At 48.3% G+C, this 27,007-nt stretch overlaps 1 protein-coding gene across 1 annotated transcript; it reads left to right on the top strand.

Annotated features, from left to right (window-relative positions):
• Positions 1-13: 13 nt before the first annotated feature.
• Positions 14-26,528, top strand: PRKRIP1 (PRKR interacting protein 1). The gene is made up of 6 exons (XM_043962806.1): positions 14-175; positions 965-1,043; positions 1,783-1,883; positions 5,464-5,549; positions 7,865-7,929; positions 22,014-26,528. The coding sequence occupies exons 1-6, from the start codon at positions 50-52 to the stop codon at positions 22,100-22,102; spliced, it is 546 nt and encodes a 181-aa protein (XP_043818741.1). The 5' UTR covers positions 14-49; the 3' UTR covers positions 22,103-26,528.
• Positions 26,529-27,007: the final 479 nt, after the last annotated feature.

The following is a 27,007-nucleotide window of genomic DNA, read 5'->3' as shown; positions in this document are numbered from 1 at the left end:
CACTACCCGCCGGCCCTGCGGCCTCGGGCAAAGGAAGACCGGCCGCGCCATGGCGAGCTCAGCGTCGTCCTCTGTGCGGGCGCCGCGGCCCAAGAAGGAGCCGCAGCCGCTCGTCATCCCCAAGAACGCGGCCGAGGAGCAGCGGCTCAAGCTGGAGCGGCTCATGAAGAACCCGGTGAGGCGCGGCGGGGCTGCCTCCCTTCAAACTGCCGCGGGCCCTGCAGCAGCCGCTGGGGCGTTTCTCCTTATTGTCCTGGGCCCGGGGGGTAGCCCACCGGTCTGACCTCGCCCTGGGGGGCCAGGCTGGCTCCGGAGCAGGGCGTGAGTGTAAAGGAGCCCTGAGCTCACTTTAGCGAGTCCGCTTAGTGGTCGGAGGCCCAGAGGGGATTGTGGCCTCGGGCCGGCCTCCTCGGGGGAGGTCAGGGGTCAGTTTTACATTGGGGGAGGCCGCGGAGGGGATTCCTGTGCCGGGAAGCACGTTGGGCCTGGACGAGGCTGCGGAGGGGTAAGGGGAAAGCTCGGGATCTGGAGCCGGTGGACGTGGGTTCGGGGCCAGGCCGTCATTTAACACCCGTGTGACCCTGGACAAGTCACCTCATCTCTCCGTGCTCTCACCTGGGAGTTGGGGGGGCTTGGTCAGAGAAACCTTTTGTGGCCTTTTCCGTCTTTAAAAGCCACGAGCCTGTGAAAGTCATCCGACCTCCGTGGGCTCTTAGAGCGCCGCGATGGTGGCTCCCCTGGCCTTTTGTGTCCCAGCGTCAGGCTGCTGGGCTGGGCCTGAGGTGGAAGGAGAGGCCCCCCAGCCCTCCAGGTGTTCCGAGTGGCGAGATTCAGAGAGGAGTTTAATGAGGGGGCCTGGGCTCCAAGGAGCAAGGTCAGTGAGTTGTGAAGACCTTTTTGTTATCTTCAGAAGTCAGTCTAGAGCTGCAGGTGTCTAATCTGGTGTCATGTTTTAACCTTGCAGGACAAGACCGTTCCTATTCCAGAAAAAATTAATGAATGGGCTCCAAGACCTCCTCCCGAATTTGTCAGAGATGTTATGGGTAATGAATTTGGGGGGGGGGTGTCTGTCTGTGTGCCCGGACCTTAGAGTTAACAGTTCCTATGTTGATGGATGTAATCCCTCTACCTGAGGCAGTTTGACTTGACAGCAGGAGTCTCATTGGTTTGGCCTCTGGCCCCACCTCCACCTTGGCCAGTGTTGCCAGAGGAGGGAGCCAAGAAGTCGGGGCCTGGTGTAGAGGTGCCAGACACATGAGTGACCCAGAGCCAGATTAAAATGCAATTAGGGAGGGGGCCACTTAATTGTCCCCCTTAAACTCCTCTGTTCATTTGTTTCCCCCCAAAATGTGGGGGTTGGGCCAGCTAATTTTCCCAGCTTGCTTTGGTTTGAGAGAGATGACTTCTTGAGGGTCACACAGCCAGGGTCATAGCCAGGATTCCAGCCCAGTCTCTCCTGACTCCAAGGTCATCCTCTGTCATTGCTAGTCATAAGTACGAGTTGATAGTTGATATGCCTGTTTCTCACACTTGTGATGAGAGCACCATCATTTCTCTAGTCATTCAGTTTCTCTTCCACCCTCTTTCTCCTTCATCCCCCCATCCAGTCTGTTGCCCTCGTCCTTTCTCTGCCCAGCCTCCTCATTCAGGCCTCTTGTCACTTTCTCTCTGGTCTATTACAGTTCTCTTCTCCCCAGCCGCCAGAGTATGAGATGCTTTCATCCTAGTTTTGGACAGCTCTGAAGACTAGCACTCAGTAACTTCCCTTCCATCCTGCCCTAGGTTCGAGTGCTGGTGCTGGCAGTGGGGAGTTTCATGTCTACAGACATCTTCGGCGCAGGGAATATCAGAGACAGGACTTCATGGACGCCATGGCTGAGAAGGTGAGTCAAGGCTCCTTGCGTGGCTGGTCTGTTTGGCCGGCCGTGGCCGTGGGTGCTGCATCTGGGGAGGCCAGGGTGTCTTGGGTGGAATTTGATGTGCTGGAGCTTGGATGAGGGTGAGGTGCTTGTGCCTCCTGCCAGTATCTGAAGGGCTCCTCTGAAAGAGGAGTTAGCCTTGTTTGCTTGGCTCTTGGAAGCATTGCCAGGAGTGTCTCTAAAAATAGCAGAGAAGTAGGGTTCAGTGGGACCTGCCCATAGGGAGCGGGGGCACACGGGACATCTCTCTGCCCATAACTGGGAGGCTTGAGTAAGGGAACCAGCAGTGGAAAGAAGCAGGCTCTGGGTGACACTGCTTCTGGGAAAGTGCTCCTTGGGACAGAAACAAGTCTACATTAGGCCCTTACTCTGTGCCAGGTACGGAGCACTGCGGATACAGATGCAAGCACAAAGACAGACAGCCTGCCCTGCCCTCAAGGAGCTTACATTCCAAGAGGGGGACAGCTGACAGGCAGGAAAAAGGGGAAGGTCATGGTTGTAAAGTGCAGAGAGTTAGACTCAGGTCCAGGAGGGGAATGAAGTCTGTCTGGCCTGGCCCCCCCAACACTGGGGGCTCTGAGAGAAGGGGACAGGCCTTGTGGAGGGATATCGAAGGGCTGGTAGGCAGTCTGGGCTAGGAAGACCCCAGAAGCTGAGGGGGAAGAGAATTGGTAGAAACATTTCTCTTTTTTTTGATAAAGCATTTGAAGGGGCAGCTAGGTGGCACAGTGGATAGAGCACCGGCTCTGGAGTCAGGAGTACCTGAGTTCAAATTCAACTTCAGACACTTAACACTTACTGGCTGTGTGACCCTGGGCAAGTCACTTAACCCCAATTGCCTCACTAAAAAAAATACAAATAAATAGATAGATAATAAAGCATTTTATTTTTTTCCAGTTACATGTAAAGATAGTTCTCAACTTTTGTTTATACACGCTTTCCAATTTCAGATTTTTCTCCCTCCTTCCCCTCTCTACCTCCCCCCTCCCCTAGACAGCAGGTAATCTGATATATATATATATAATAACATTAAACATATTTCTGCATTAGTCATGTTATAAGAGAACTCCTCCTGCTCATCGTTTCTTACAGCACAATAGTATTCTATTACATTCATATACCACAACTTGTTCAGCCATTCCCCAATTGATGGGCATCCCTATAATTTCCAATTCCTTGCCACCACATAAAGAGCAGCTATAAATATTTTTGTACATGTGGGTCCCTTTCCCCTTTCCATGATTTCTTTGGGGAAAAGACCCAAAAGTGGTATTGCTGGGCAGTTTGTATTTTTGTAAATATTCATCCATTTCATTTAGATTGTCAAATTTATTTGCATACAGTTGGGCAAAATAATTCCTAATTATTTATTTAATTTCCACTTTATTGGTGGTAACATCACCCTTTTCATTTTTGATACTGGTAATTTGGTTTTCTTCTTTCTTTTTTTTAAATGAAATTAACCAACATTTTATCTGTTTTATTGGTTTTTTCATAAAACTAGCTCTTAGTTTTATTGATTAATTCTATAGTTGTCTTGCTTTCAATCTTAGTAATTTCTCCTTTAGTTTTCAGGATCTCTAGTTTAGTATCTAATTGGGGATTTCTAATTTGTTCTTTTTCTAGCTTTTCAAGTTGAGCAATTTTTTTTTGAGCATTTCTTTTAAAAAAACAATTAATGAATGAAAAAGCACCTGTTCCATGTTCACTGTGTATTGAGTGCTGTGCTGGGCATCAGGGATGCCCATAATTATTTGTAACCAAGTTAATATGAGCCCATTCACTGAATAGAGTCTTGGTTTTGAAATCTAGAAAGTCAGGAATGGGTTGTAGAGGGGAAAAAAGGCAGGCTTTCCACAAAGTGGGGGGCTCTGGGGGGATCTCCACCAGTGGGAGAAGTGGGGTGGGCCCAGCAGAGATTCCAGGACGAGCAGCCCTTGGGTGGAGAGACCCTGGGCCTTCTTATTAATTATTCCTTAGCTAGAGCCCTGACTGTGGGTTAATACGGGTGGTTAATCCTGTATGGAAGGTCCCATTCAGCGTCCTGGAGACCTTTGCATATTTGTAGATGGCAGTGCCACCCCTCAAGCTGTCAGTCAGCCAACAAACACAAAAACAGAACCAAAATCTAAGGGGCGGTAAACAAAATGTATCTGAGTTAGGGAGAGAGTAAAGCTAGGAAGTTGTTAGGAGACTGGGGAAGGGGAAAGGGCACCTGTGTGTCTGTTACTTAGTCTGCCTGCTAGGGGATCAGACACATGCCTGGCAGGCTCCAGGGACTCACTTGTACTTGCGGAGGTGAGGCACATATATAGGGAGATGACAAAATGATTGGGGGGGGTTGGCGCCAGCAGTAGGGCCCTTAGGAAGACCTCATGTAGAAGGGGAAGGAAACCAGGGATTCTAAGAGGGAGAACAGGCATAGACAGGAAGGGCAAAGAGGGCATTTGGGCTGGACTATGGGATGGGTGAAGGGTGTGTGTGTGTGTGTGTGTGTGTGTATGTATGTATGTGTCTGGGCTGGGGATGCATGCCTTCACACACAGATGTCATTGCAGGCCATAGTCTGCATTCCTTTGTACCCATCCAATGCCTCCTCCGATCCATTGGCCTTTGGCTTGGAGATCCTGGAGTTCCATGATTCTCAGCTGCATCCCCTGGGGCTCTTGTGTCAGGGAGCAATCAATGCACCTTTTTTTTTTTGAGGCAATGGGGGTTAAGTGACTTGCCCAGGGTCACACAGCTAGTAAGTGTTAAGTGTCTGAGGGCAGATTTGAACTCAGGTCCTCCTGACTCCAGGGCCAGTGCTCTATCCACTGCGCCCCCTAGCCACCCCTGCACCCTTTCTCAAATGGAATCCCGGTCACCTCTGAGCCAGCTTGGACTCCCCAGCCCCGCCCTTGGTCCCTCTGGTTCGTTTTTCCTTTTGTATTTTTTCTTACACATATCTTAATACCGGCTAGTGTGAACACAGCACTCGCACGAGTTTACCTCGTTTGGTTCACAGAACACGTGACATTACTCCCATTTTACAGATGAGGCTATCGAAGCAGAGGTTAAGTGGCTTACCATTAAGTGAATGAGGCCAGATTTGAACTCAGGTCTTCCGGAGTCCAGTGCTCCATACACCAAGTTGCCTTGCTACAGGACATACTCATCAATCAAATAGTGTTCTTGCGACTTGAAAGAATTACTTCACCCTGAGAAAAGACCTTGGCCCCCAGAGCTCCCTTTCGTATGCGTTCCCCCCACCCCCAGATGACTACAGCAGTACCACTTGAAAAGGCATGATGGAGTTGGGCTACCTCCCACTCGGAGTCAGAGCACTGAGGCTGGCGTTCCACTTCGGGTCTGTACTTGTTTCTGACTTCCTCCTGGAGCCTCACTTTCCTACTTTGTAAAATGAGACTGATGATGAGATGTTCACCATTCACCTCCCAAAGCAGCGAGGAGGAGAGGCCTTTGTAAATCACCACGCTGCCTGTACAAGAGACCCCCAGTTTGGCCAGATGAGAATGTTTCTAAAGCGACATTTTCTTTGCAGCAAAAAATGGATGCAGAGTTCCAGGAGAGGCTGCAGAGGAATAAAGTGACAGCCGAGGAGCAGACTGCAAAACGCCGGAAGAAGCGGTAAGAGATGGCCTTTCAGACCTCGGGGTTTAGGGCTGGGAAACAATCCTAGAGATGACTCCTGGAGGCACCTCTGAGGGGAAGTGACTGATCCAAGGTCACACTGGCAGTGGGACAATAATCTTGGAGGCTTCAGGGAATGGAGGCAGCCTTCCTTGTGATTTGTCATCCGAACAGAACCGGCCAGAGCTGAACAGAGCAGGCCAGAGACAGGAGAGTCAGAAATTAATAGTTTTATTTTCAGAGTGAAAAGGGCTTGCAAGCAAGGAGGAGCTATAGACACATGGGCTGAGGCCCCGCCCCTAGTGGGGGGCCCGAGGCAGTGTGGGGAGATCTCAGTACTTAGACTAGTGGCTGCCCACTGAGTTGTAGCCCTGACAATGACGGAGCAGAAAGCATGTGACAAGTTTGATTCATTGCTGGACGATCCGAGTTTTTCCAGTACTTGTCTTTGATGAGAGAACACCTGGTGAATTGTGTGACTAGCTCAGAGGATGAGGGCATCCAGGGGTGATCACAAAGTATTGTTGTCCTGCCAAGCTCAGGGCACAGCTTGTTTGCTGAGCCTTAGCTCTGGAAAATGGGGTCTAGTTGTTTTTTCAGATTGAAAATGAGTTTTTAGCTGATGAAAGGGACCAGAAAAATCTGAGTCAGGGTTGGGAGATCTTGGCGTTAATGGAATCCAGACCAAATTCTAGTCGTGGGGGTCAAGAAGAAGCCAGATGTTCTGGTTTATCATTTTCCAGCATTCTCCCAATATTCTGTTTGATGTGAATGGCAATCTTGCAGAAAATCTTAATGCTGGAGAGATTATTTTTCCCTCTAAAACAATTTTCAGTATGAAAATGAGCTCAATTTCTTCCTCCTCATGATCTCTCTGAACTCTCATCCCTTGGGTATTTTTTGGCATAAGGATTTGTGGCGCTGGGGAAGGATTGCTGGTCAAATTTCCAGGCCTGCTACCTGGTATCTGTGACCTTGGGCAAATTACTGATCTCTCCGGGCCTCAGTTTCCTTATCTGTTAAGTGAGGACAGTACTTACCCACCTCCTCAGAGTTACCTTGAGGATCTAATGAAATCGTGTATGTAAAATGTTTTTTAACGAAAAAGCAGAGATCTGCCGGCCTCTACTCTCCTGCTCCAGGCCACCCTCCATTCAATCACTGATGTGATTTTCCTAGAGCACATGTTTGCTTGTGTCACTCCCCCAGTTAATAAACTGCAGTGGCCCCCAGGGTCAAATACAAAATCCTCTGTTTGGCATTCAAAGCCCCTCATAACCCAGCCCCACTTTGCCTTTCCAGGAGCCTTACACCTTACTCCCCAATATATGTTCTTGGATACAGCGACACAGCCTCCTGCCTGGTCAGCAAACAAGACCCTTCATCTCTTGCCTCCAGCCATTGTCTTTGACTATCTCCCAAACCTGGGCTGCTCTCCCTCCTCTGCTCTGACTATTTAAATCCTAGCTAAAATCCCACCTTCTACAGGGAGCTCTCCCCAGCCCCTCTTTACTCTTTACTCTGTCCGGTGTAGTGCTCACTTTGTATGTGCTTGTGTGCATGTTGTCTCCCCCATTGGATTGTAAACTCCCTGAGGGTACGGACTGCTTTTTGCCTGTTTTTAGTATTTCCCCCGCCCCCCCCCATGAAGCACACAGTAGGTGCTTAATAAATGATGATTGATTGATTGGTGTAAATGGCAGCTGTCATTGACTGTTAAGTGCCAAGGACACAAAAATCAAAAGCAATTATGTTTTGTCCCCAAACCTCCAAGCCTGGATAGTTATGGGTCTGTGATACATGTAAAGCCCCCATTTGTCTGATGCTTCTATCAATTTGAGATTGTTAGTTGAACAGTCTACATTTACTTGCTACTCTTGCATGTTGATTTCAGCATTCTCTGCATTGTTTTCAAATGCACACTCTGGTCAGGAACAGGCCAGGTCTAAATGTTTCAGAACCACAGACTTGATACTGATAAATCCCCCAGGGATCCCAGATTTCACCTCTAGCAATTATGTAATTGTCCAAGAGGACTCAGGGGCCCTGCTTTGCCCTGCCCTGGTTGAGCAGTGAAGCCAGGCTGGCCCTGAGCCTAGTTGTGGGCTCCCCTTGGCAAAAGACTCAAATGCTGTGTGTGTTGTGGCACCAGGGCATCTTGGGAAGCTCCTGCTGACTGTGTGGTCTTGTTTTCACCTGTGATATTCTGAGGGTCCTGGTGGAAAGAGCCAGTGCATGAGTCCATTTTCTGAAAGGCTAAAGAAGTGTTTTAGATACCAACGACCTACGGAGGTTTTTCTTTTCCTTTCCAGTCAGAAGCTGAAAGAGAAGAAGTTACTGGCTAAGAAGGCGAAACAGGAGCAGCAGAAGAAGGAAGGTAGGTGGTGGTGGTGTTATGGAGGAGCAGGCCGCCAGCCACGCCTTCCTCAGGAGGATGGACTGAGCTTGTCCAGAGACAGCATTGTTTGGGGCGTCTGGCCCAGGGCCATCATGGGTGTTTTTGTTCTTGTTTTTTTTTTTATTTTAAATTTTTTATTTTTTAGTGAGGCAATTGGGGTTAAGTGATTTGCCCAGGGTCACACAGCTAGTAGGTGTTAAGTGTCTGAGGCCGGATTTGAACTCAGGTCCTCCTGACTCCAGGGCCGGTGCTTTATCCAATGTGCCACCTAGCTGCCCCATCATGGGTGTTTTTAAAGGGGCTTGGTTCATGTCTTTTCTCTCCTGGAGCAGTAGTTGTGATACTTTCAGCTTTGCTGTTTACTCGTTTCAGTTGTGTCCTAGTCTTTGTGACCTGGTTTGGGGTTTTCTTGGCAGAGATACTGGAGTGGTTTACCATTTACTTCTCAGCTCATTTTACCAATGAGGTAACTGAGGCAAACAGGGTGAAATGACTTGCCCAGGGTCACACAGCTAGTGAATGTCTGAAGCTAGGTTTGAAAGGAATCTTTCTGACTCCAGGGCCGGTGCTCTATCCACAGTACCACCCAGCTGCCCTGTTTTCATCTTAGACCAGAGAATTTTGCTGATTTTATACAATATCATCTGCCCCTTTGAACTCCCTAGGAAGAACAACTTCCATTAAAGCAGTGGATTTAGAATCACCAAAACTGGAATTTGGTGCTGGTTCTGCTGTGCTCTAGCTCTAACTGTGTGTGAGTCCTTTGCCCCCTGATCTCGGTGACCTTTTCTCTCAGATACTCAGCTGGTCTGGGAGTTCTTTCCAATGATGCCACTCACACTGTCCACCTTCTCCACAGAGGAAGGGAGGGAGCTGTGTAAAGTGTGGGTGTGAGAGAGAATGTGGTTATGAGAGCCTGGTATGTGTGTGGGTGTGTAAGCATGGTTGGTAAGAGTGTGAGAGAGTGGGTGTGTGTGAGACCTTCTTGAGATTTTGTGGAGATGGGAGGGGCACTCAATCTCCTTGGCACCATTTCCTTTTCCTCAGGTGTCATGTCAGGAATTGTGACGGTGGGGTCCAAGGGGGATGGTTCCATTGGCCTTGGTGAAAGAAACAGTTCAAATTTGTCCCCCTTTTTCTTCTCTTGTCTTCCTTCAGTTTTCACTCTTGCACCCCTGGAGTGACTTTGCTGGGGGGGGGGTAGTGGCAGATGTGGCAGGAGCTTGGCTGCCACCACCCCAGTGCTCTCCTGAGAGTGAGAGCTGGCTACTGCCCCAGCTGCTCTAAACCCTTTGCACATCTGTAAGCTTGGACTATTAGTGGATTAACTTGGGGGAGGGGAAAAGCCGCCACACTTGGTGTGGAGATCTGGCTGCTTCAGGGCTGCTTCCTTGAGTTCCTGATCTGGCAGCTGGGAGCGGGAATTGTATTTTAACATCCCTTTTATTCTTGGACTGGATGCTTGTAATGTTTAATTCTTAAAGTAGTTTTTAATTGGATTTTATGAGTCACGAGTGCCTGTTGTGTTTTGTGTAAAAACCTTGAACCAGCTGCTGCAATGTCAGGCCTCTTTTAGACTGACTCTACTTTCTCTCCTCCTGCTTTATGAGTCAGCTGCTTCCACCAGAGATTTTACAGGTGAATCTACATTCCAAGCCATTGTTGCGTTTGGCCGGTGAGTCAGTGTTTGCTGACTAAGGGGTTTGCCTGGGTCTTTTGGACCTCTTAAAACAATTAATTTACAACTGGTATAATTTCTGGGCGAAATCATTATGGTCATTGTTCGTGTCATTTCTGTTGCCCATTTCCCACTTTAAAAATTCATCAGTAACTTGTGTAAATAACTTAGGGTTATGTTCTAATTGTATGCCAGATAATACTTTGTAAATGACCGCATCTCCTCAGAGCTAGCCTTAAAGCCTTCCCAGCTAGAAAGATGGTGGTAGAACCTGCCAGAACTTCCCACGGTGCATCCACTGGCATAGCCTTTAGGAAGGCCAGAGGTCGCCTCGGCACCACCATGATGATGCTTCATCATGGGACTGCTGAGCCTGCCTCACCTTGCTGAGAGCAAGATTCCATTTCTGTTTGAGTCTTCTCATCGCCTGGTCTAGTGACCTCATTTTCTAAAAGGTTTTTTTTTTAAAGGGAAGTCAGATTAGTTGTGTTTGAGTTAAAGAACCCTTACCAGCTTCTAGAAATCAAAGATTTGGGGGTTTTTTCTTTTTTCCCTTAAATGCTCACATTTCCAAATACTTACCATCTAATATTTCATTCTAGAATTTCACTTCTGTTCATGTTTCTGGTCTGTAGCTTCTGCCTCTTCCTCCTTTTGCCTAGCTGCAGTTTTCTGAAACTTTTACCGGTCCCTGTGAATTTATCGACATTAGAGAGAGTAGTTCTGTAATGGGCCCGTTTTCAAGGGCTTTCTGAACTGGGGTATATTTGCTTATGGAGCTCTCAGCTGATTGAAGGTTATCAGTTCTTTTCTTACATTTTTCTCTCCTCCCTTGGGTTTTCATTTTCTTGCTGTTATTTGGGCTTAGGGATACATAGAGAGGCATGGGTGTAGTCCCTACCCTTACAAAGTCTGTTGTCTAGTTGGAGCCTGCATCTGAAGACAAACAACAGCCCAGTGAGTGCCTGAGCACTCATCCTACCACTCTGAGACTCCCCAGTACACCTCCCTCCAGGGGGTCAGTGAAGAGTGCCCCCAGGGAGGCAGCTTGCAGGCATAGCCTTGGGCGTCCCATGCTCTCACTATGTCCCTGACCATTCTCTCAGACCTCTGGTCCTCTGGTGATGTCTCCCATGCGACTTCTTCGGTCTTATCCCTTTCTCAATATGTTGTAGCCTCCTCACTCCCATCGTGGGCTTCCCCCTTTGGGGGATCCTCAGCCTCTACTTTGAGAGGCCCTGGTGCTCCAGGACTAGCATGCTGAGAATCATCAGAAGAGCGTAGGCATCCAAAGTATGGGCCATCCTCTCAGGGAGAAGCTCAGAGGGACTGGAGGCGTGTGGCCATGGACTAACATATGTGGTGATAAAGCACACCCGTGGGCTGCTGGGCACCACCCGCACATCCCAGATGGCACAGGAGGGAATCTCTGTCACTTCTTTCTTTGAAAAAGTCAGTTTTAGTTTATTGTGAGTTCTCAGTTCTCTTCCTTCCCCACCCTTTGAGAATCAATGGCCATGGGGGAGACACACACACACACCCCCCATTCTGTCCTCAGAGTCCATCATTTCTCTATCAGGAAGTGGGCAGCTCCAAGTCCTCTGGAATTGCAGGTTCCTAAGTCTGTCAGAGATGTTTGTTCTGCTCACTTTCTGCTAGTTCATACGTTCTTCCCCGGTTTCTCCGAAACCATCCCCTTCATCATTTTTTACAGCCCAGCAGTATTCCAGCCCATCCATATGCTACAACTTGTTTGCCTGGTCCTCAGCTGCTGGACAGGCATCCCCTCCATTTCCAAGGCTTTGTCTTCACAAAAAGGGCTGCTATAAATAGGTTTGTGCGTATGGGTCCTTATCCTCTTTCTTTGACCTTTATGGTACAGACCTGGTAGTGGGTCAAAGGGTCTGCACAGTTTAATTGCTTGGGGGTGGGGTGGGGCATAATTTCAAATTACTTTCCAGAATGGTTGCACTACTTCATAGCTCCATTGGCAGTACATTAATATATTTGTTTTCCCACAGCTCCTCTAACATTTGTCACTTTCCTTTTTTTGTCAACTGTGTCAACCTTATGAGTGTGAGGTGATACCATATTATTTCACCATTTACCAATTAGGGGATGGCTCTTATTTTAAAATTTGACTTAGAAATGAGACTTTTCAGAGAAATTCGCTCCCTTCCCCCTCTCCCAATTTCTGGCTTCTCTTCTAATTTTAGATGCATTAGTTTTGTTTGTATAAAACCCTTTAATTTTACGTAATCAAAATTGTCCATCTTTTTATCTACTTCCAATCGAAATGGTTAGATTCAACTCTTTTGAGTGATGATAAGTTCTGTGATATTTTGGAGACTAAAGCAGTTAGCATGGTGTCTTCCTCAGGCAAGAGCATCCAACAGACTTCACCATCTCTAGGGCATCCCTCTTCTATGCTAGTGGCACACAGCATTGGAGAACTTAGTTCTCCTTGTTTTTATGCCTCTCCTTGTATTAATAATAATCAGAGGTTTGCTCTGTTGTGGCACCTTTCAAGGAGTCCTGTGTGATTTCAGACTGGGGTGTTGCTTGTTGGAGGAGAGTTTCTAGGGTGCTGTTTTATTTTGCCCAATCAAATGCATTTTTATAACCAACAAATAATGAGCCCAGTGAGATCTTGTCTTCTTGTGCCTTCTAGTTAGTTGTGTGACTGTAAAAATACAATCGACTGTGGAATGTCCTTCATGAAAATGAATTATTCTCATACAGATGTTACCTAGATGGGAATACAAACAGACTGGTAGATAATTATTGATGGATTCTCAGTTGCTTTTTTGGTGTCAGTAAAGGCTGTGGTTTTTCCTCATACCTTTGGCATCTTCCCATCTTCTAGGTCCCTTGATCTGAAGTTTCTGCAGCCGAGTAATACCAGTATTTTTTTTTTTTTTTGTGAGGCAGTTGGGATTAAGTGACTTTCCCAGGGTCACACAGCTAATAATTGTCAGGTGTCTGAGGTTGGATTTGAACTCGGGTCCTCCAGAATCCAGGGCTGGTGCTTTATCCACTGCGCCACCTAGCTGCCCCAATACAGTATTTTTGTTGTCTTCAGTAGACACTTCCCTGGACCTTTGTTGTTAGCACAAAAGAGAATGTACTGTGATGACCACACGCACTTGGGCCACTTGGGGGCCCCCATGCCCTTCCCTGCAGTGATTTCTCTCTTGCCAGGCCTGGAGGCTGCACCCTGAAGTGCCAGCAGAGGCGTGGGCTAGACATGAGCCAGAGGGCTCAGTGTACATTCCTTGGCGGCATAGCCCAGTTTTTCTCTCCAAAGAGGAAAAGGGGACAGAAAGACAGCATCTATCACCATTTCCCCCTTGCCTGTCTCACAATTAGGTATATACTAGTTGATTCTATTCAGTAGAAATGCATCAAGGACCTAAATGCTCTATAGAATAAACTGCTCAGATGTGATACCTCATCTCCGTATTACAGCATTTTTCAGTTCAGTCACCTTCTGAATTCCTGAGACCTTCCTTTATTTGGCTTTGTTAGCAGCATAGCCAATTCTCCTTGAGGTGACTGCCCCCAAAACACCACTCCCCCAGCCTTCTCTGGCTCCATTGGCCATGAAACCAGGTGGGGTGTTTGTTGCTGGGTGCATCAGGATTAAAAAGTGACCGTTTTCAGCCCCACTATGTTTGAAAGTTCTTTCACACCCTTGGATCTCTTGTAGTGAGGCGCAGGTAAAGGCCAATTTTTAGTCCGGCAGTAAAAAGTCACCTCTTGTCAGTTTTATTTCTTCCCAGTGGCCTTTTACATTTACATTTTCTTATTCCTTTCCCCCCATGTTCTCCTCTATCAGTGTGTTATTCTGACCCTTCATCACAGGACAGATGGTGATTCTGGGTTCTGGCAGGGTTGAAGCACCAGCTCTGGTTGTTGCCTAGCTCATCCCTACTGTAGGCTGGACTGTGTTTAGCCATGTCAACCTAGGGAACAGGTAAAGACACAGAACGGCTCTCGGTGCTGGGAGGCCACTTCTCTTTCTGCAGAGGCTGGTGGTGCCAAGGAGCCACGAGCATTCATTTAATTGTTGATGCACTAAATGTGGAGTCCTTGACATTGGCCAGAGAATGGACGTCCTATTAGAGGAACTGAACAACAGTCTTACTGTAAAGAAAATCAGAACAAACCAGCGACAGGCAGGAGAAATGAGAGGTGATCAGCAGAGGAAGGCACTGCAGTTATCCCTTCCACATGGGGGAGTTAAGGGCTTGGCACTTCTGCAGTCTGGAAAATCGCCTCAAATTCTTTGCCCCTCCCTTCAAAAAACATTTTTTTTAAATAAATGAAACCAGAAAACACATTTGTCCCTAATTCTAGCCATCACATCCAGGACTAAGGAGGGCCTGCTTACACCTTCCAAGAGTAGGAGGAGCAAAATCTGCCCCCCCCCCCCCCCAAGCCCCATTCCAAATCCTGTCTCAGATACTAACTGGGCCAGTCATTTAGGCCTTGGTGCCTCCATTTCCTCATCTGTGAAATGAAAAGGAAGGAACGTGGGTGCCTTAGTCCTTTCTAGCTCCAGTTTTATATTCTAGAAAGTAATAGGAACATTCTTCACCAGCTTCTGTTTCAGAAATGGAAACGACATCATTTCTGAACGAGCATCTTCTATGCTTCCCTCCAGACTGTATTCCCTAAAAACAACTAAGCCAAATGATTTAGCAGCGGGATTGGGCGGTGTGGATCGCTCTCCCATGTGTCTGTTACTGACTGTTAACAGCAAGGAGGACGGCTTTTACCTTCCAAAGGTGGTGCCAGCAGTGCTGAGTCTGACTGACCTGAGCTTTGTTGCCCCCTGGCCTCATCTCGTGTTAGGTGGTAGCAGTCAGGCATGTTTGGGGGCTTGGCTTTGGAGTTGACATGGTCCTTCCATTGAAGTCAGCATAGACTTGAAAACTCATTACGTATTATAAATAATGAACGGTGAAATAAACACATGTTGGGAAAACAGAGTCCGGATTAAGAAACCAGAGAGGCCAAAGGCGAGTCAGGCGCCCTGTGCTTTATGCTGTGGGTGGTCACCTTCTTCCAGAAGGGCAGTGGAAGGTACAGACTTCAGAGCTCAAGAGGGACCTCAGCCATCTACGTGTGTACATGTGAGCGCGCGAGTGCACGCGTGCGTGCACACACACACACACACTCACACACATATACACACACACACACACACACACACACACGGGATTAGCCTATTTATGTGCTGGTCACTTCCAGAAGGATCGAGATAGGAAAATGTGTGTCTGCGATCTCAGGAGTTGTGATCTCACCTATTTCTTTTAAAGTCCATCTCTTTAGTATTTAGCAAGTCCTGTGTGCCCGGCCCTGTGCTAGGCATACTGCTGACTGAAAAATCACCGTTAGAGAAGAGTAGGACATAAAATGATCGCCACGTGAAGGAGGCCAGACCAGAAACACCTAGCCAAGAAACACTTGATTTCCTTGCCAAGAAAAAACATGGACTCTAGGGACACTATTTAGAACACAAGCTCATTGCCACACATCCCCAAAGAGAATGATGGGAGAAGGTAAAGAGGAATGGGAGCCCGTAGGAAGCTGGGTGGCTGAGCACATCGTCCCAAGTACATTTCTAGGTGAAATAGGACACACTGAGTGATGTCCCAGAAGACCAGCTCTGCCGGGCTTTCTTTGGCAATCTGTTGTCATAATTGACTGCCCTAGAACCCCGCCCCATTTGGACTCCACACCTCAGTGTATGACAGCATGGGAATGAAGCGGGTGGAGTTGGAGAGAGTGGGTGAGCATAACAAGCATTGGGAGGAAATCCGTGCTGGGGGTGATGCGGTTTGGAAGGCTCTGTGGGGATCCATTTCCAGGCTATCACAAAAGAGGGAAAGAGTCCAAATGAATGTTTGAATGGTGTTGGGCAACTGGGAAGACAAACAACTGCCAATGATTGTGCTGCTTTTCCATCTCTGGAAATCGTGCTGAGGCGGCCTGTGTGCGCCTGGAGTGCTGCGACTTTGTTTAGCCAACTTTGGATCATCAATGCCAAGCAAGGCATGAAACGGGGAGAAATGTATTCATTAAAGGTGTCCGTGCCTGTCTTGGATGGCATTTGTAAGGAGTACTCTTGGAAGAGAAGTTCTTATCCATAGCGAGATTCTCAGGTGCTCGTCTGGGGGACATCCTACAAAGCTCATGGGCGACTCCACACTCTAGGCCCTTCAAGTGAGAACTTCCAGAGAAACTGGACAGCTGCCTTTTTAGTCCCGGCCAACGTGTTGATTTGTTTTGCTTGGCTGTATTTGTTTGTTACAAAGGAGGGTCCTGGGGCAGTTAGGTGGTGCAGTGGATAAAGCACTGGCCCTGGATTCAGGAGGACCTGAGTTCGAATCCAGCCTCAGACACTTGACACTTACTAGCTTTGTGACCCTGGGCAAGTCACAACCATCATTGCCCTGCCCGCCCCCCCAAAATGTTGAGTGGTTTCAGCACAAAGCCCAAATGTGAACTCTTCTTGCCCAGCCCACAAAGGAGGGTCTTATGGTGGGGACAGGGACAGAGGGAGTGATTGGGAAATGAAATCAGTGAGAATGTATGTGACCAGAAAGAGACGGTGGTCTATCCTGCAGTAAGTGCTTGTTCTGCACTGTGCTTTGACAGTGACTTGTGGCAGACTTGTGCACATCCACCATGAGCCTCTCTGATCATTCTTTTTTATTTTTATTTAATAATAATAATAATAATAGTATTTTATTTTTTCTCAGTTACATGTAAAGACAATTTTTAACATTCAATTTTTAAAAAATTTTGAGTTCCAAATTATCTTCCTCCCTCCCTTACATCCCCCCAAAGATGGTAAGCAATTTGATAGAGATTATATATGTGCAATTATGTAAAACATTTCCATATTATTTTGATTATTCTTTCGAGACTAGTGTTTCATAATTTGGGCAGATAACCTCTGTGAGGATGTGAGAATATTATTATTACCAGAGGCTGTAAGAACATTGACATGAACAAGATAAACCTTAATATCTTACTGGGTTTGGGGTCAGAGGACTGAAGTCAGATCCCAGTTCTGCTCTGGACACCTGTGTGATCTTAATTTCTCAGGGCCTCAGTTTCTATAGCCTGCGGGGTCCCTTCGTGCTCTAAATATTTGATCCAATGATGTGAGTGAGGTTAGGAACACTGACTTTCTTTCCTCAAAGTAATCCTGTCTATAATTCTGGGCTTAGCTCCTTGCCTTTGGGCACTGTCTTGTTCAAGGTGTACATATTCTTGGGCAGCTGTTTTGGCATCAGTGAGAGGGCATACCCATTATCTTAGCCTTTCAAGGTCTGTGTGGATCAGGACTGTTGTCCCGTTAACTGCCCTGCTCACCTCTGTTTTGTCTATGGTTTGACTTTAGTATCCTGGGACAACATCCAGGAAGGGGAAGGACCCCAAGTTCAGAACAAAGATCAGAGGCTCTGGGGGTCTTTAACCCAGAGAGGCTGAGGTACCTGTTGTGTAAAGGGACGTCTGATTTGTGTTGGGGACCCAGAGGGAAGAAAGCAGTGGGCGTAAGTGGCAAAATTTTAAAATATTTTATTGATACATTCAGTTTTGACATCATTTCTGAACGAGCATCTTCCAAGCTTCCCTCCAGACTGTATTCCCTAAAAACAGTTAAGCCAAATGATTTAGCAGTGGGATTGGGCGGTTAGGGGTCACTCTCCCATGTGTCTGTTACTGTTTTTTTGTTTGTTTGTTTTTTATTTTTTTGTTTTTGGTGGGGCAATGGGGGTTAAGTAACTTGCCCAGGGTCACACAGCCAGTAAGTGTCAAGTGTCTGAGGCTGGATTTGAACTCAGGTACTCCTGAATCCAGGGCCAGCGCTTTAACCACTGCGCCATCTAGCTGCCCCCCGTTACTGACTGTTAACAGGAAGGAGGACGGCTTTTACCTTCCAAAGATGGTGCCAGCAGTGTTGAGTCTGACTGACTTGAGCTTTGTTGCCCCCTGGCCTCATCTTGTGTTAGATGGTAGCAGACAGGCATGTTTGGGGGCTTGGCTTTAGACACAGAGGGACATGGTCCTTCCATTGAAGTCAGCATAAACTTGAAAACTCATTACGTATTATAAATAATGAATGGTAAAATAAACATTTAACCGCAGGGCAGCTAGGACAGTGAAGGGTGCTGGGATCCATGTGATGGAGGATTGGTTGAGAAGAACCAGCAAGAGAAGCCTCAGCAGGAGCAAGACGGAGGCTTTGATTTGTTTTTTGTTTTGTTTTGGCGGTCTATGGGGGTTAAGTGACTTGCCCAGGGTCACACAGCTAGTATGTGCCAAGTGTCTGAGGTCAGATTTGAACTCAGGTCCTCCTGAATCCAGGGCCGGGTGCTCTATCCACTGTGCCACCTAGCTGCCCCAAGACACGGAGGCTTTGAGTGTTTGAAGGGCTCTGGTGTCATCCAGGATAATGCCAGTTCTGGGTGAAAGTTGTAACTGGGGAGACAGCCTGACCATTGAGCTGCCCAGATGTCAGGACAGTCCCGAAGTGGCGGCTCCTCTGTCTTTGGAGGCTTTTGAGCAGAGGCTGACCCCGTGTGTCTGTGTTTGAGAGGAACTTGGTGTGTGGGGGCCGGACTCGGGACTGCCCACAGCCTTTCCAGCTTTCACGCTTTGTAATTCTACCTGTCGACTCTAAAAGCTTCCCAGTCAGGCCGTGGTCCTCCTAAGTAACCACACCGTTGGCTTGCCCACACAAGGTCTACCAGGGCAGAGGCCCTGCTCAGGGCTTGGAAGGACTCCCTGTTTCTTGTGGCTCCCGTGTCCCCCAGTCTGTTCCTGCTGGGATTGAGGCCGATGTGGCTCGTACTTGTGGATGTGGCCATGCTGACGCCTACCCAGGAGCTTCCACTTGTGTTCACAAACTAGCCTTTTAGCAGGGAGTTCCAGCATTTGTCTTCGATCAAAAGTAAACTAATTGACCCCAGTAGTTTGTCAATCCTGGCCCTGTGCAGCCTCTCTGATTTTCCAGTTTTTCAGAGTTTGCTGAGAGTCGGCGTACTCTGTGGAGTCGAGCTGCTGTTTACTCCTGCCCAGGACAAAAGGCCAGGCTTCTGTCCTCTCTGTGCCCTCCCTGTCAGCCATCTTCGTTCTGTCCTTCCTGGTTCAGTAGTTCTGCTGAGCAGAGAAAACAAAAGTACAACAACAGTGGAGCGCTGCTGCCTCTCCTCCTTCATCTTCCTCTTGCCTCCAGTACAGCTCAGAGCCAACATCTGGCCTCCGAGTGACACCCTCCTTGCACGCTGCCCCTGGGGATTGGATAGATGTTCAGCAATAGGAGCTGGGGATCTGGGGGGATTTCCTGATTTTCACCATCAGCCAGAGCTAAAGCCAAGCATCCGTTGTATCTCCTTCCCCCAGTTCTCTGGGCTTGCTTCACTCTGCTAATCTTAGGATAGAAAAAGGAATCTCAGTGGCAAATCGTTTTGTGTGCCTGCTGTCCGAGCTGTGGCTTGTGACTCAGGCATCGCTGAAGTTGGGAGACTCATTCAAAGGCAAATGCCTCCATTTCCCAAGCTTCTTTAAGTGGTCTTCAGCTGCCGGACCCCTGTGTGCTGGCTTCTCCCACCTCCCTGAAGTCAGAGCCCTGTGAAAGGGGCATTTCAGTCTACGCTATGCCATGAACACCCTTCGGTGTCCCCTCGTTCTGGAATTCTGCCGGAGGAGCTGCTCCCCTGGGCTGGCTGCCTGAGGCCTCCTGCCTGTGTGCATTTCTGTCCTCAGCCAGTGAGGTTCTGAGGCATGGGATGGTGACCCAGAGAGCGTGTGCTTCACCGGGAGCAGGGTTGTACTCTGGGAGGGTTATTTCTTTCTCTGAGGCCACTGACATCGCACTGTTTTCTTGGAAGTTGGAGGAGGAGGATACAAGCTGTCTCTTTGTTCTGTGCTTTGGGTTCACTGAGCTCTTGCAAGGGGTGAAGAAGAAAAAGGGAGAAAGTTCAGTGTCACACATTTGTCTTTTCGTGCTTCTCCCCCCCCCCCCCATGCTGCCCCTGCTCAGAGTGGGAACAAGGAGGCCACTGCCATATTTGTTGGAGTATTTGCAGTTCAGTTTGGTGGCTGAGAAGGGAAGTTTGAATAGCTGGCAGTTCATACATCACTTATACTTAATCTTCAGTGTTATCAAGCCAGTAATAAATGACCCAGGGCTGGTTTTAAATTATGTTTCCTAAGTTTGCTGAAAATCAGCTTGGCGCCTTGTGTGGGTGGGAACACCATTTCCAAAGGCAGCATGACCTGATTTAAAAGATGCCAGGCCTGAAAACTTCTTCATTCCCCAAAGACCTAAGGTCTTGAACACCCCAGTGATCTGGTTCTTCAGTCCTGCCCTTTTATTTGTTTTAACTTTTTCAGTAAACAAGCACCTTGTCTCCCACCAGCTTCCCGATTCCCCCCCCCCCCCACTTCCCCCAGGGAAAAACAGGAAAACTAAGCCCTTATCACAAAGATGCACTGTCAAGCAAAACAAATTCCTTGGTTGAGCACTCCACTGGGCTCAACCCTCACTGTCAGGAGCTGTCAGGACCAGCCATTCAGTCAAGTGAAGGGGAGTGGGACTGGAACCCTGGTGTCCTGATGCTCTTCCCATTGGGCCACACTGGCTCCACTGTCCAAGACTAAATTGCAGAGGAGGGTGGTCAGCAGATACTACCTCATACAGGCAGACTCCAGGGGAGAGAAGAGAAGGCTTGGGGGAGGGACCAAGAGGGCTGTAATCTGGGAAGGATGTGAAGGGCCAAAACGTAGAAGTAGAGGCTGTGGGTGGAAGAGACCATGTGTGTTTGAGATGAGGAGACGACGCTGCCAGTCAGACTGTCTTGGGTGGTGATGGGCAGGCTCTGCTTGAAGCAGAGGCTGCCAGGAAACAGGCCTGTGGAGGGAGGGATGACCCCTCCTAATTCTTTTTTTTTTTTTTAATTATATGTTTTATCTACTATGAATATTTTCTTTTGCTTGAGTTGATTTCTTCCCTTTATTCTCTCTCTCTCTTTTTTTTTTTGCAAGGCAATGAGGGTTAATTGACTTGCCCAGGGTCACACAGCTAGTAAGTATCAAGTGTCTGAGGTTGAATTTGAACTCAGGTCCTCCTGAATTCAGGGCCAGTGCTCTATCCACTGCGCCACGTAGCTGCCCCCGGCCCCTTCAAATTCTGACTCTTGGTCTGAATTCTGCCCTGAAGGGGTGCTAGAACAGTGGGATGTCTAGGCACGTCACAAATAAGAACAGAAGGGCTGTAATAAGAGTGGGTGTCCCTTTTCATTGGGAAGATAGTAGGAAAAAGGAGAAACAAACCGGAAAGAAGGAAGCTAGGGCAAATCTGTTGCACGTCTGTATCTGGAGCTTTGGGCAATCTTGGTTTTTTTCATTTCTCTTTTGTAAAAAGTGTTCTGTTTAACCCAGGCTTGTATCCATTGACGAGGTTATTTATGCTGGACACGTAGAGTGTTCTCATACTTGATCAGGACATATGGAGAGCTCCAGATGCTTCCAAAAGGCCAGGGCAGATGCTGGGAAGTCCCCAAATTGGAGGGTGCAGGTTCTGGGGTGTCATTAATTAAGGCTCCCTGCTTGAAAAGGCAGCCCTTAGGGCTTGGTGACTTATGCCAGTTTCTTGGGGGCTATAGTTTTTTACAACATTCGGGGGGGTGTCTCTTATCTTGGGCCCTCAGTGGATTTACGTTGTCCCCCCTGCTCTCCCCACTCCCAGATCTCCATCATTTGAAGCCGTTCCCTCCCCTGAAGGCCCAGCTCAGCTAGGTCATTTTCTCCGTGAGGCCTTGCCACACATCTACCACCCACTTCCTCAGATAGGAGGGAACCCTTTCCATTCACACAGTGTCTCCTAGCACTTGACCAGGACCTCTCCTTTCATCAGTCACTCAGCTAACATTGGTTAGACACCTGCTCTGTCAGGCCCTGTGCACTTTCGTGCCCTATATGAGCGCTCCAGGCTGGGGCTGTTCTTTACCTGACTCTTACTGGACATATAATGGGCACTTCATTGAGGTCAGATTACATTGATTGTGGCTCCTGTCCTCTGCAGCCTCCTGGTTTTGCCTGATCATTGACATGAACTTTTTTTTTTTTTGCGGGGCAGTGAGGGTTAAGTGATTTGCTCAGGGTCACACAGCTAGTAAGTGTCAAGTGTCTGAGGCCAGATTTGAACTCAGGTCTTCCTGACTCCAGGGCGGGTGCTTTATCCACTATGCCACCTAGCTGCCCAGACATGAACTTTTGAACTTGAACTTGTGCCTTTCTATTTCTTTTTCCCCCAAGGTACGTGTGCTGATATACTTATAGTATCGTTCTGTTCTTTTGACAGGCTCTGACCATTCTCAAGAACATCCATCTAGTGACAGTGAAGAAGAGGCAGAGGAAGAGGACCAGCCCAGCTTTGTGGTGGGGAGATGATGATGGCGACAGCGGCAGTGAAGGGCAGACGTGTGTGCCCCTGGCTTTGTGATCCAGAGCCCAGGAAATCTGGAACAGCCCCGGGTGCAGATGGCTGGGTGTCCTGTCCTCTTTAGGCCAGGGGGCTTGGTAGAGACACATCTAACAGGATCCCACTCTGAACTGGTCACAGCATGGCCATTCACTGACCGAGCATGGACTGGATCAGTATTTGTTCCTAAAACTTGAGGGTTGCTTACAAACGGGGGGCATCCCAAGGATCTCTGAAGCAGGGTCCTCCCTGATACCAAGGGAGCTACATGAACTGAAGCTAAATGACTTCCTGCTGTAGGGGCATATTTCCAGGCATCTGAACAATGACGGGGCTTGGAGGCCAGTTTCTCTTGTAAAACTTTTCATTTGGTAAAGGGCAGAAAGTCTGTGGGCTTTGTTTGGGCATAATAAAAAAATGAAGACCAAAGTAGTGCCCAGACCACGCCTGGACAAGGCTGGTACGGACAGCTCTCCCAAGCACTGGGATAGAAGCTGGTTGATGCTCATTTGAGCAGTGGCTCTTTCAGCTGATAGAGAGATGGGGAAGATGACTTTCTAGCAAAGGATGCCGATTTTCTCCCATACCCCCGTGCCCACTGCTGCTCCCCCAAGTTACTGGGGACCAGCAAGTCACCCAGACAATTAGTTCTTAGGGATTGATGAACGTGCTCGGATAGGACGTTTGGGTGTTGCAATGTTTTTTAAAAATCTCAAATATTTTGCATTTTAATTGGAAACAAGCCCAATTATGACAGCCTTTAATAATTCAAGTGTGAATTGTGAATCCCTAATTGAGGATATGAAAATAGGGCACCGCTAAATGCTGCATGGGGGTGGGAGTGTGTGTGTATGGAATCCAGCTGGATTGACTTGGGGGATGGGGCGGCCTGGGGCTGTTGGGCTGCAGAGGCTTTTTAGAAAATGGTTTCTAGTGGAGACAGGAATGTAGTAGATGGGGCTGAATGGCTTCATCTAAGATCTGGAGCAGTGCGATGTTCCCCCTTTGAAAAAGATCCCCCTGTGCCAGGCTCCCAGCAGCTTCAGCCAGGAACCAGGCTGGAGACCAGAGAGCAGAGAAGGCAGAAAGTAGGCTAAGACTAGAGGGAGGGAGCAGCAGGGATGGAGAGCTGGAAGGGCCAGGCCCCAGAGGCTGGGCCAGTGGGGCCACCTGGAAACGGAGCATGAGGGGAACCCTCCTCTTACTGGGCTGGGGTTGGGGAACAGCCTGTATGGGAAAAGTGAAGCCAGTTCCCCTTTTCCTCCCTCCCTAAGCACAAACACTCACCTGGGCCCTGACGCCCATGGGACCTTTGGAAGGATTTATGGGCAGGCCTGGGGCGGGTGCAGGGCCAGTCATTCTGTCACTGTTGTTTGCCAAGCGCCCCCTGGCCGGAGTTTGGAAACTCATTTTTCTCTTGTCATGGTCTGTTCTTTTTTTTTTTTTCTTCTGTTGTCCTTGGGTTGTTCTGCACTAAAATGAATGAACTCTTGTTTTTCGTGGGTCTGTCACAGGCTTTACCGACCTGAGCTTGATCTGTGGCTCCTCTGGGAGACTCTTCATCCCAGCATCCATCACTCCACAAGCATTTATTAGGTGCCTTCTGTCGGCCAGGCACAGGGCTGTCCTCGGATGACATTCAGGGCCCTGTGGTTTAGCACCGTAGTGAAGACATTATTGGCCCTTGGCAGTGGCCCCGGTTGCCCTGCCTTTTGGTCTCCTACACAAACATTGAAGGAGTACTTTGCTTTGAGACACTGTTAGCAAGTCCAAGCCCGCTCTTCCTTGATTGCCAAACAGGGAAATGTGTTACACGAGGATTCTTGGCCATCCAGGGAGGTTCAGGTAGGGTTTTTTCATTGGAGTCAGCAGCCTCTTGAAGAGAGTTGCCCTGTGAGATCCCACTGATCCCTGGGGAAGTCTGGCTTCAGAAGTAGTTAGAATAGTCAGCCAGAGGCAAGGGGTGTGTCTGGGTGTGGTCCAGTCCGGATGACAGCCTGCCTGCCTGCCTGCACAAAGGGAAAGGCCTGGCCTGGGGCCCATCCCCTGCCAGTCCCTGTTAAGAGTCTTGCTAAATCAGATCTCTGTGCACCTTTGGGAAGGGCTCCCTGGGCAAAGTAACTCCCCCCAGACCCCTCCCCCCCCAGTTGCTGCTTTCCCCTGGCATGAAAGGTTCTGTTGCCCCAGGGTGGGACCCCAGTGTCCTGACCTCAGTCAGCCAGCTGGCAAGTTTGGGGATATTCGAAAGCAGCCGAGGAGACACCGAAAATCAGAAACAAAACCCTTGCTTGGGTTGGTTGATGCTTTGTTTTTGCAGGTCTGCTCCTCTGGTTCTGATGTTTCTCTTTGAAAAACTAAGATTTCTGAATCCAGAATATTCTGTGGGGTTGGGGAGTGGGACACTATACTGTCTTGCATGCTGTTTGCATGCTGCCTCTGCTCCAGGCCTTGAGAATGGTCTCACCCAGGGGCAACAGCGATGTCTTTCATGTCCCTCAGGAAAGGATCCATCTCATCAGGCCATTTTCTTTAGGTCCTTGGTTCTCAACATATAGTCCAAGATGCTTGAGAGACCCTTCCAGGGGGCCCACGAGATCAAAACTCTTTTTCTGATAATACTAAGATATTTTAAGTTCTAACGTCGTCAATATGAATAGCTCGAATCTGCATAAACTGAAGCTCTTTGGGGTCCTCAATTCTGAAGTGTCAAGGGGCCCTGAGACCCACTTGTGCTTAATGATGTTGACCAAGAAACCTGATAGGAGGGAGTTGGGATGACTTCTGTGTATGTCACATGCTCCCTGTCCTGCCTTCTGTGATACGGGGAGCTTCAGTTCTCTCACTTCCTTGCACAATAATTGTTCCTTTCTACATTAGGACAGGAAGTCCCTGTTTGTTTTTCCATCCCTTGAGCAATGTGGATGTTTAGAAAAGTGTGTACATGTGGCTAAGCAGCGTTTAAATTGGATCCATCTGTTAAATTGTTATTTAACTGTTAACTTGAGGAGAGTTCCGTTGTCTCTCTTGTCTTCTTCCCACATGGCTTAGGTTGAGAGGGGATGAGACCCTTCCCCCACACAGGCCTCAATTGCCCCAAGAGGCCTGTCCAACAGGGAATGGCCTTGACTAGGGATCAGGACGTTAGGGTGCTGCCTCGAGCTCAGCCAGTTTCTTCTCTGTCCCCAGTTCCATGGCCTCTGTCTCTTTGCCAAAGACGTTTCAGGATTCCTGAGTCATCTCGGTTCCCTGGAGGCCTCAGTGGAGGGAATGAAAAGGTACAGGGGCAAGAGGTTGGCTCCTTCCCGGGGTCCGGTTTCTGAACCCTCCCCAGACCTTTAAGTCAAAAGTTCTAGTGCCACCCTGTCCCCATCCTCCTCTGCTGACTTGGTTCCCAGTAACTGGAAACCACCAATCACAGAAACTGGAAACTCACAGCACTCCCTGTGGCAGGCAGGGTCGATATTTTTGTGCCCATCTTGGAGAGAATGCCACTAAAGGCCTGCAAGACCACATTATGTACCAGGCTCCCAAAGGCTGTGCCTTTGGGCCCAGTGAAGCTGCAGAGGTGGAGTTTGGTCTGTTAATGGACTACGTGCATGTGTCTGGCATCCTAGGGCCAGGCTAGCTTCATCCCAAGAAGCTCATCATGAGGTTATCTGCAGTGGTTCATTTTTCAGCCACAGCAATTCTTGTACTGAGGGTTGTAATCTGAATAGGTGGAGGGACTGCCCCCACCCACAGCATCACAGATTCTCAAAGTAGTGTAATAATTCATAGAATTCCTGGCCATTCAGCCTTCTCCTCATAGTTGTCTCCAAGAAATACTCTGAACTTTGTCTAAGTCTACAAATATTTATTAAGCACCTTAGGTACTAGGGACTTAAAGGCAAAAATGGAAACACACCAAGTAAATTCCAGGAAACTTGGTAGGGGTGAGAGAGTGTCACCAACAACTGGGGGCACCTGGAAAGACTAATAGGGTGGGGGGAGCTAGAGGCCCTGACAGGTAGAGAGCAGAGGCAAGTGCCCCCAGACCTAGGGCAAAGACAGACGAGAAACAAACTGCATGTTCTGTGAGGGCAACCAGTCCAGCTTGGCAGGAATAAAGTTTAATTGTCTAGAAAGGTTATGAAGGCTTTAAATGCCAACAGAGGCTGCTGGACTCTACCGGGGCACTTGTGATTTGTGAATTCATTGTACAAATCAAAGAGGAGGAGGGGAGCTCAGTACAAAAACACTATTTGAACCTGCCCGGGAAAAGAGGCTTACACAGGGCCATGGTTCAGGTTCTCAGTAGTAGGAGCAGAGTCTGATTTGTTTTTTTCACTATTGTTATTGATGCCTTTTGTTTCTACATCAGTGATTTACAAATATACCCTCCCCAAGATGAGTCATCATCATTGTCCAGCTTTGGCTTCTATCCGCTTGAATAGCATTGTGTATGTTTGCTAAAGTGACTGTAAGCCCACAATAAAACCAGGGCAGTGATTCAGAGGTCTTCCTCTTGTCCAGTGACTAATTTAACTACCTACCATATAAATACTCCTTATTATGTATGAAAAGGACATGAAGTTAGAGCACTAACGTGCACTTTTTTCCTTTCTCTGGTGCCCCCACCCTAGCCCCTCATAGGGAGAGGGGGACTTTGCCTTCAATGTGCAGGTCCTTTGTCCGAGAATACAGCCATCTGGGTGAGGAATCAGACAGCTTTTTAAAGCCAGAGCCTGTGCTGCTTAGATGGCCCCTGTCAGTCTCCCCCAAGAATGCTGATGGCCGTGGAAATGAAAGCATGGCATCTGTCCCCTACCAGCTGTCAGACAGCCAGGGGATGGACTCGAATGGAAATTTCCTTTAATTCAGACAAATGTGTCACA

The sequence above is a fragment of the Dromiciops gliroides genome, chromosome 4 (genome assembly GCF_019393635.1).
Source record: "Dromiciops gliroides isolate mDroGli1 chromosome 4, mDroGli1.pri, whole genome shotgun sequence".
Classification (NCBI taxonomy): domain Eukaryota; kingdom Metazoa; phylum Chordata; class Mammalia; order Microbiotheria; family Microbiotheriidae; genus Dromiciops; species Dromiciops gliroides.
The sequence above is the reverse complement of the archived record's forward strand: the minus strand, read 5'-3'. Positions and strand labels throughout refer to the sequence as shown.

Coding starts and splice junctions, on each gene's coding strand:
- PRKRIP1 (XM_043962806.1), top strand. CDS start 50: ATGGCGAGCTCAGCGTCGTCCTCTGTGCGGGCGCCGCGGCCCAAGAAG. Junction 1,044..1,782: donor ATTTGTCAGAGATGTTATGG/GTAATGAATTTG, acceptor ATCCTGCCCTAG/GTTCGAGTGCTGGTGCTGGC. Junction 7,930..22,013: donor GGAGCAGCAGAAGAAGGAAG/GTAGGTGGTGGT, acceptor TTCTTTTGACAG/GCTCTGACCATTCTCAAGAA.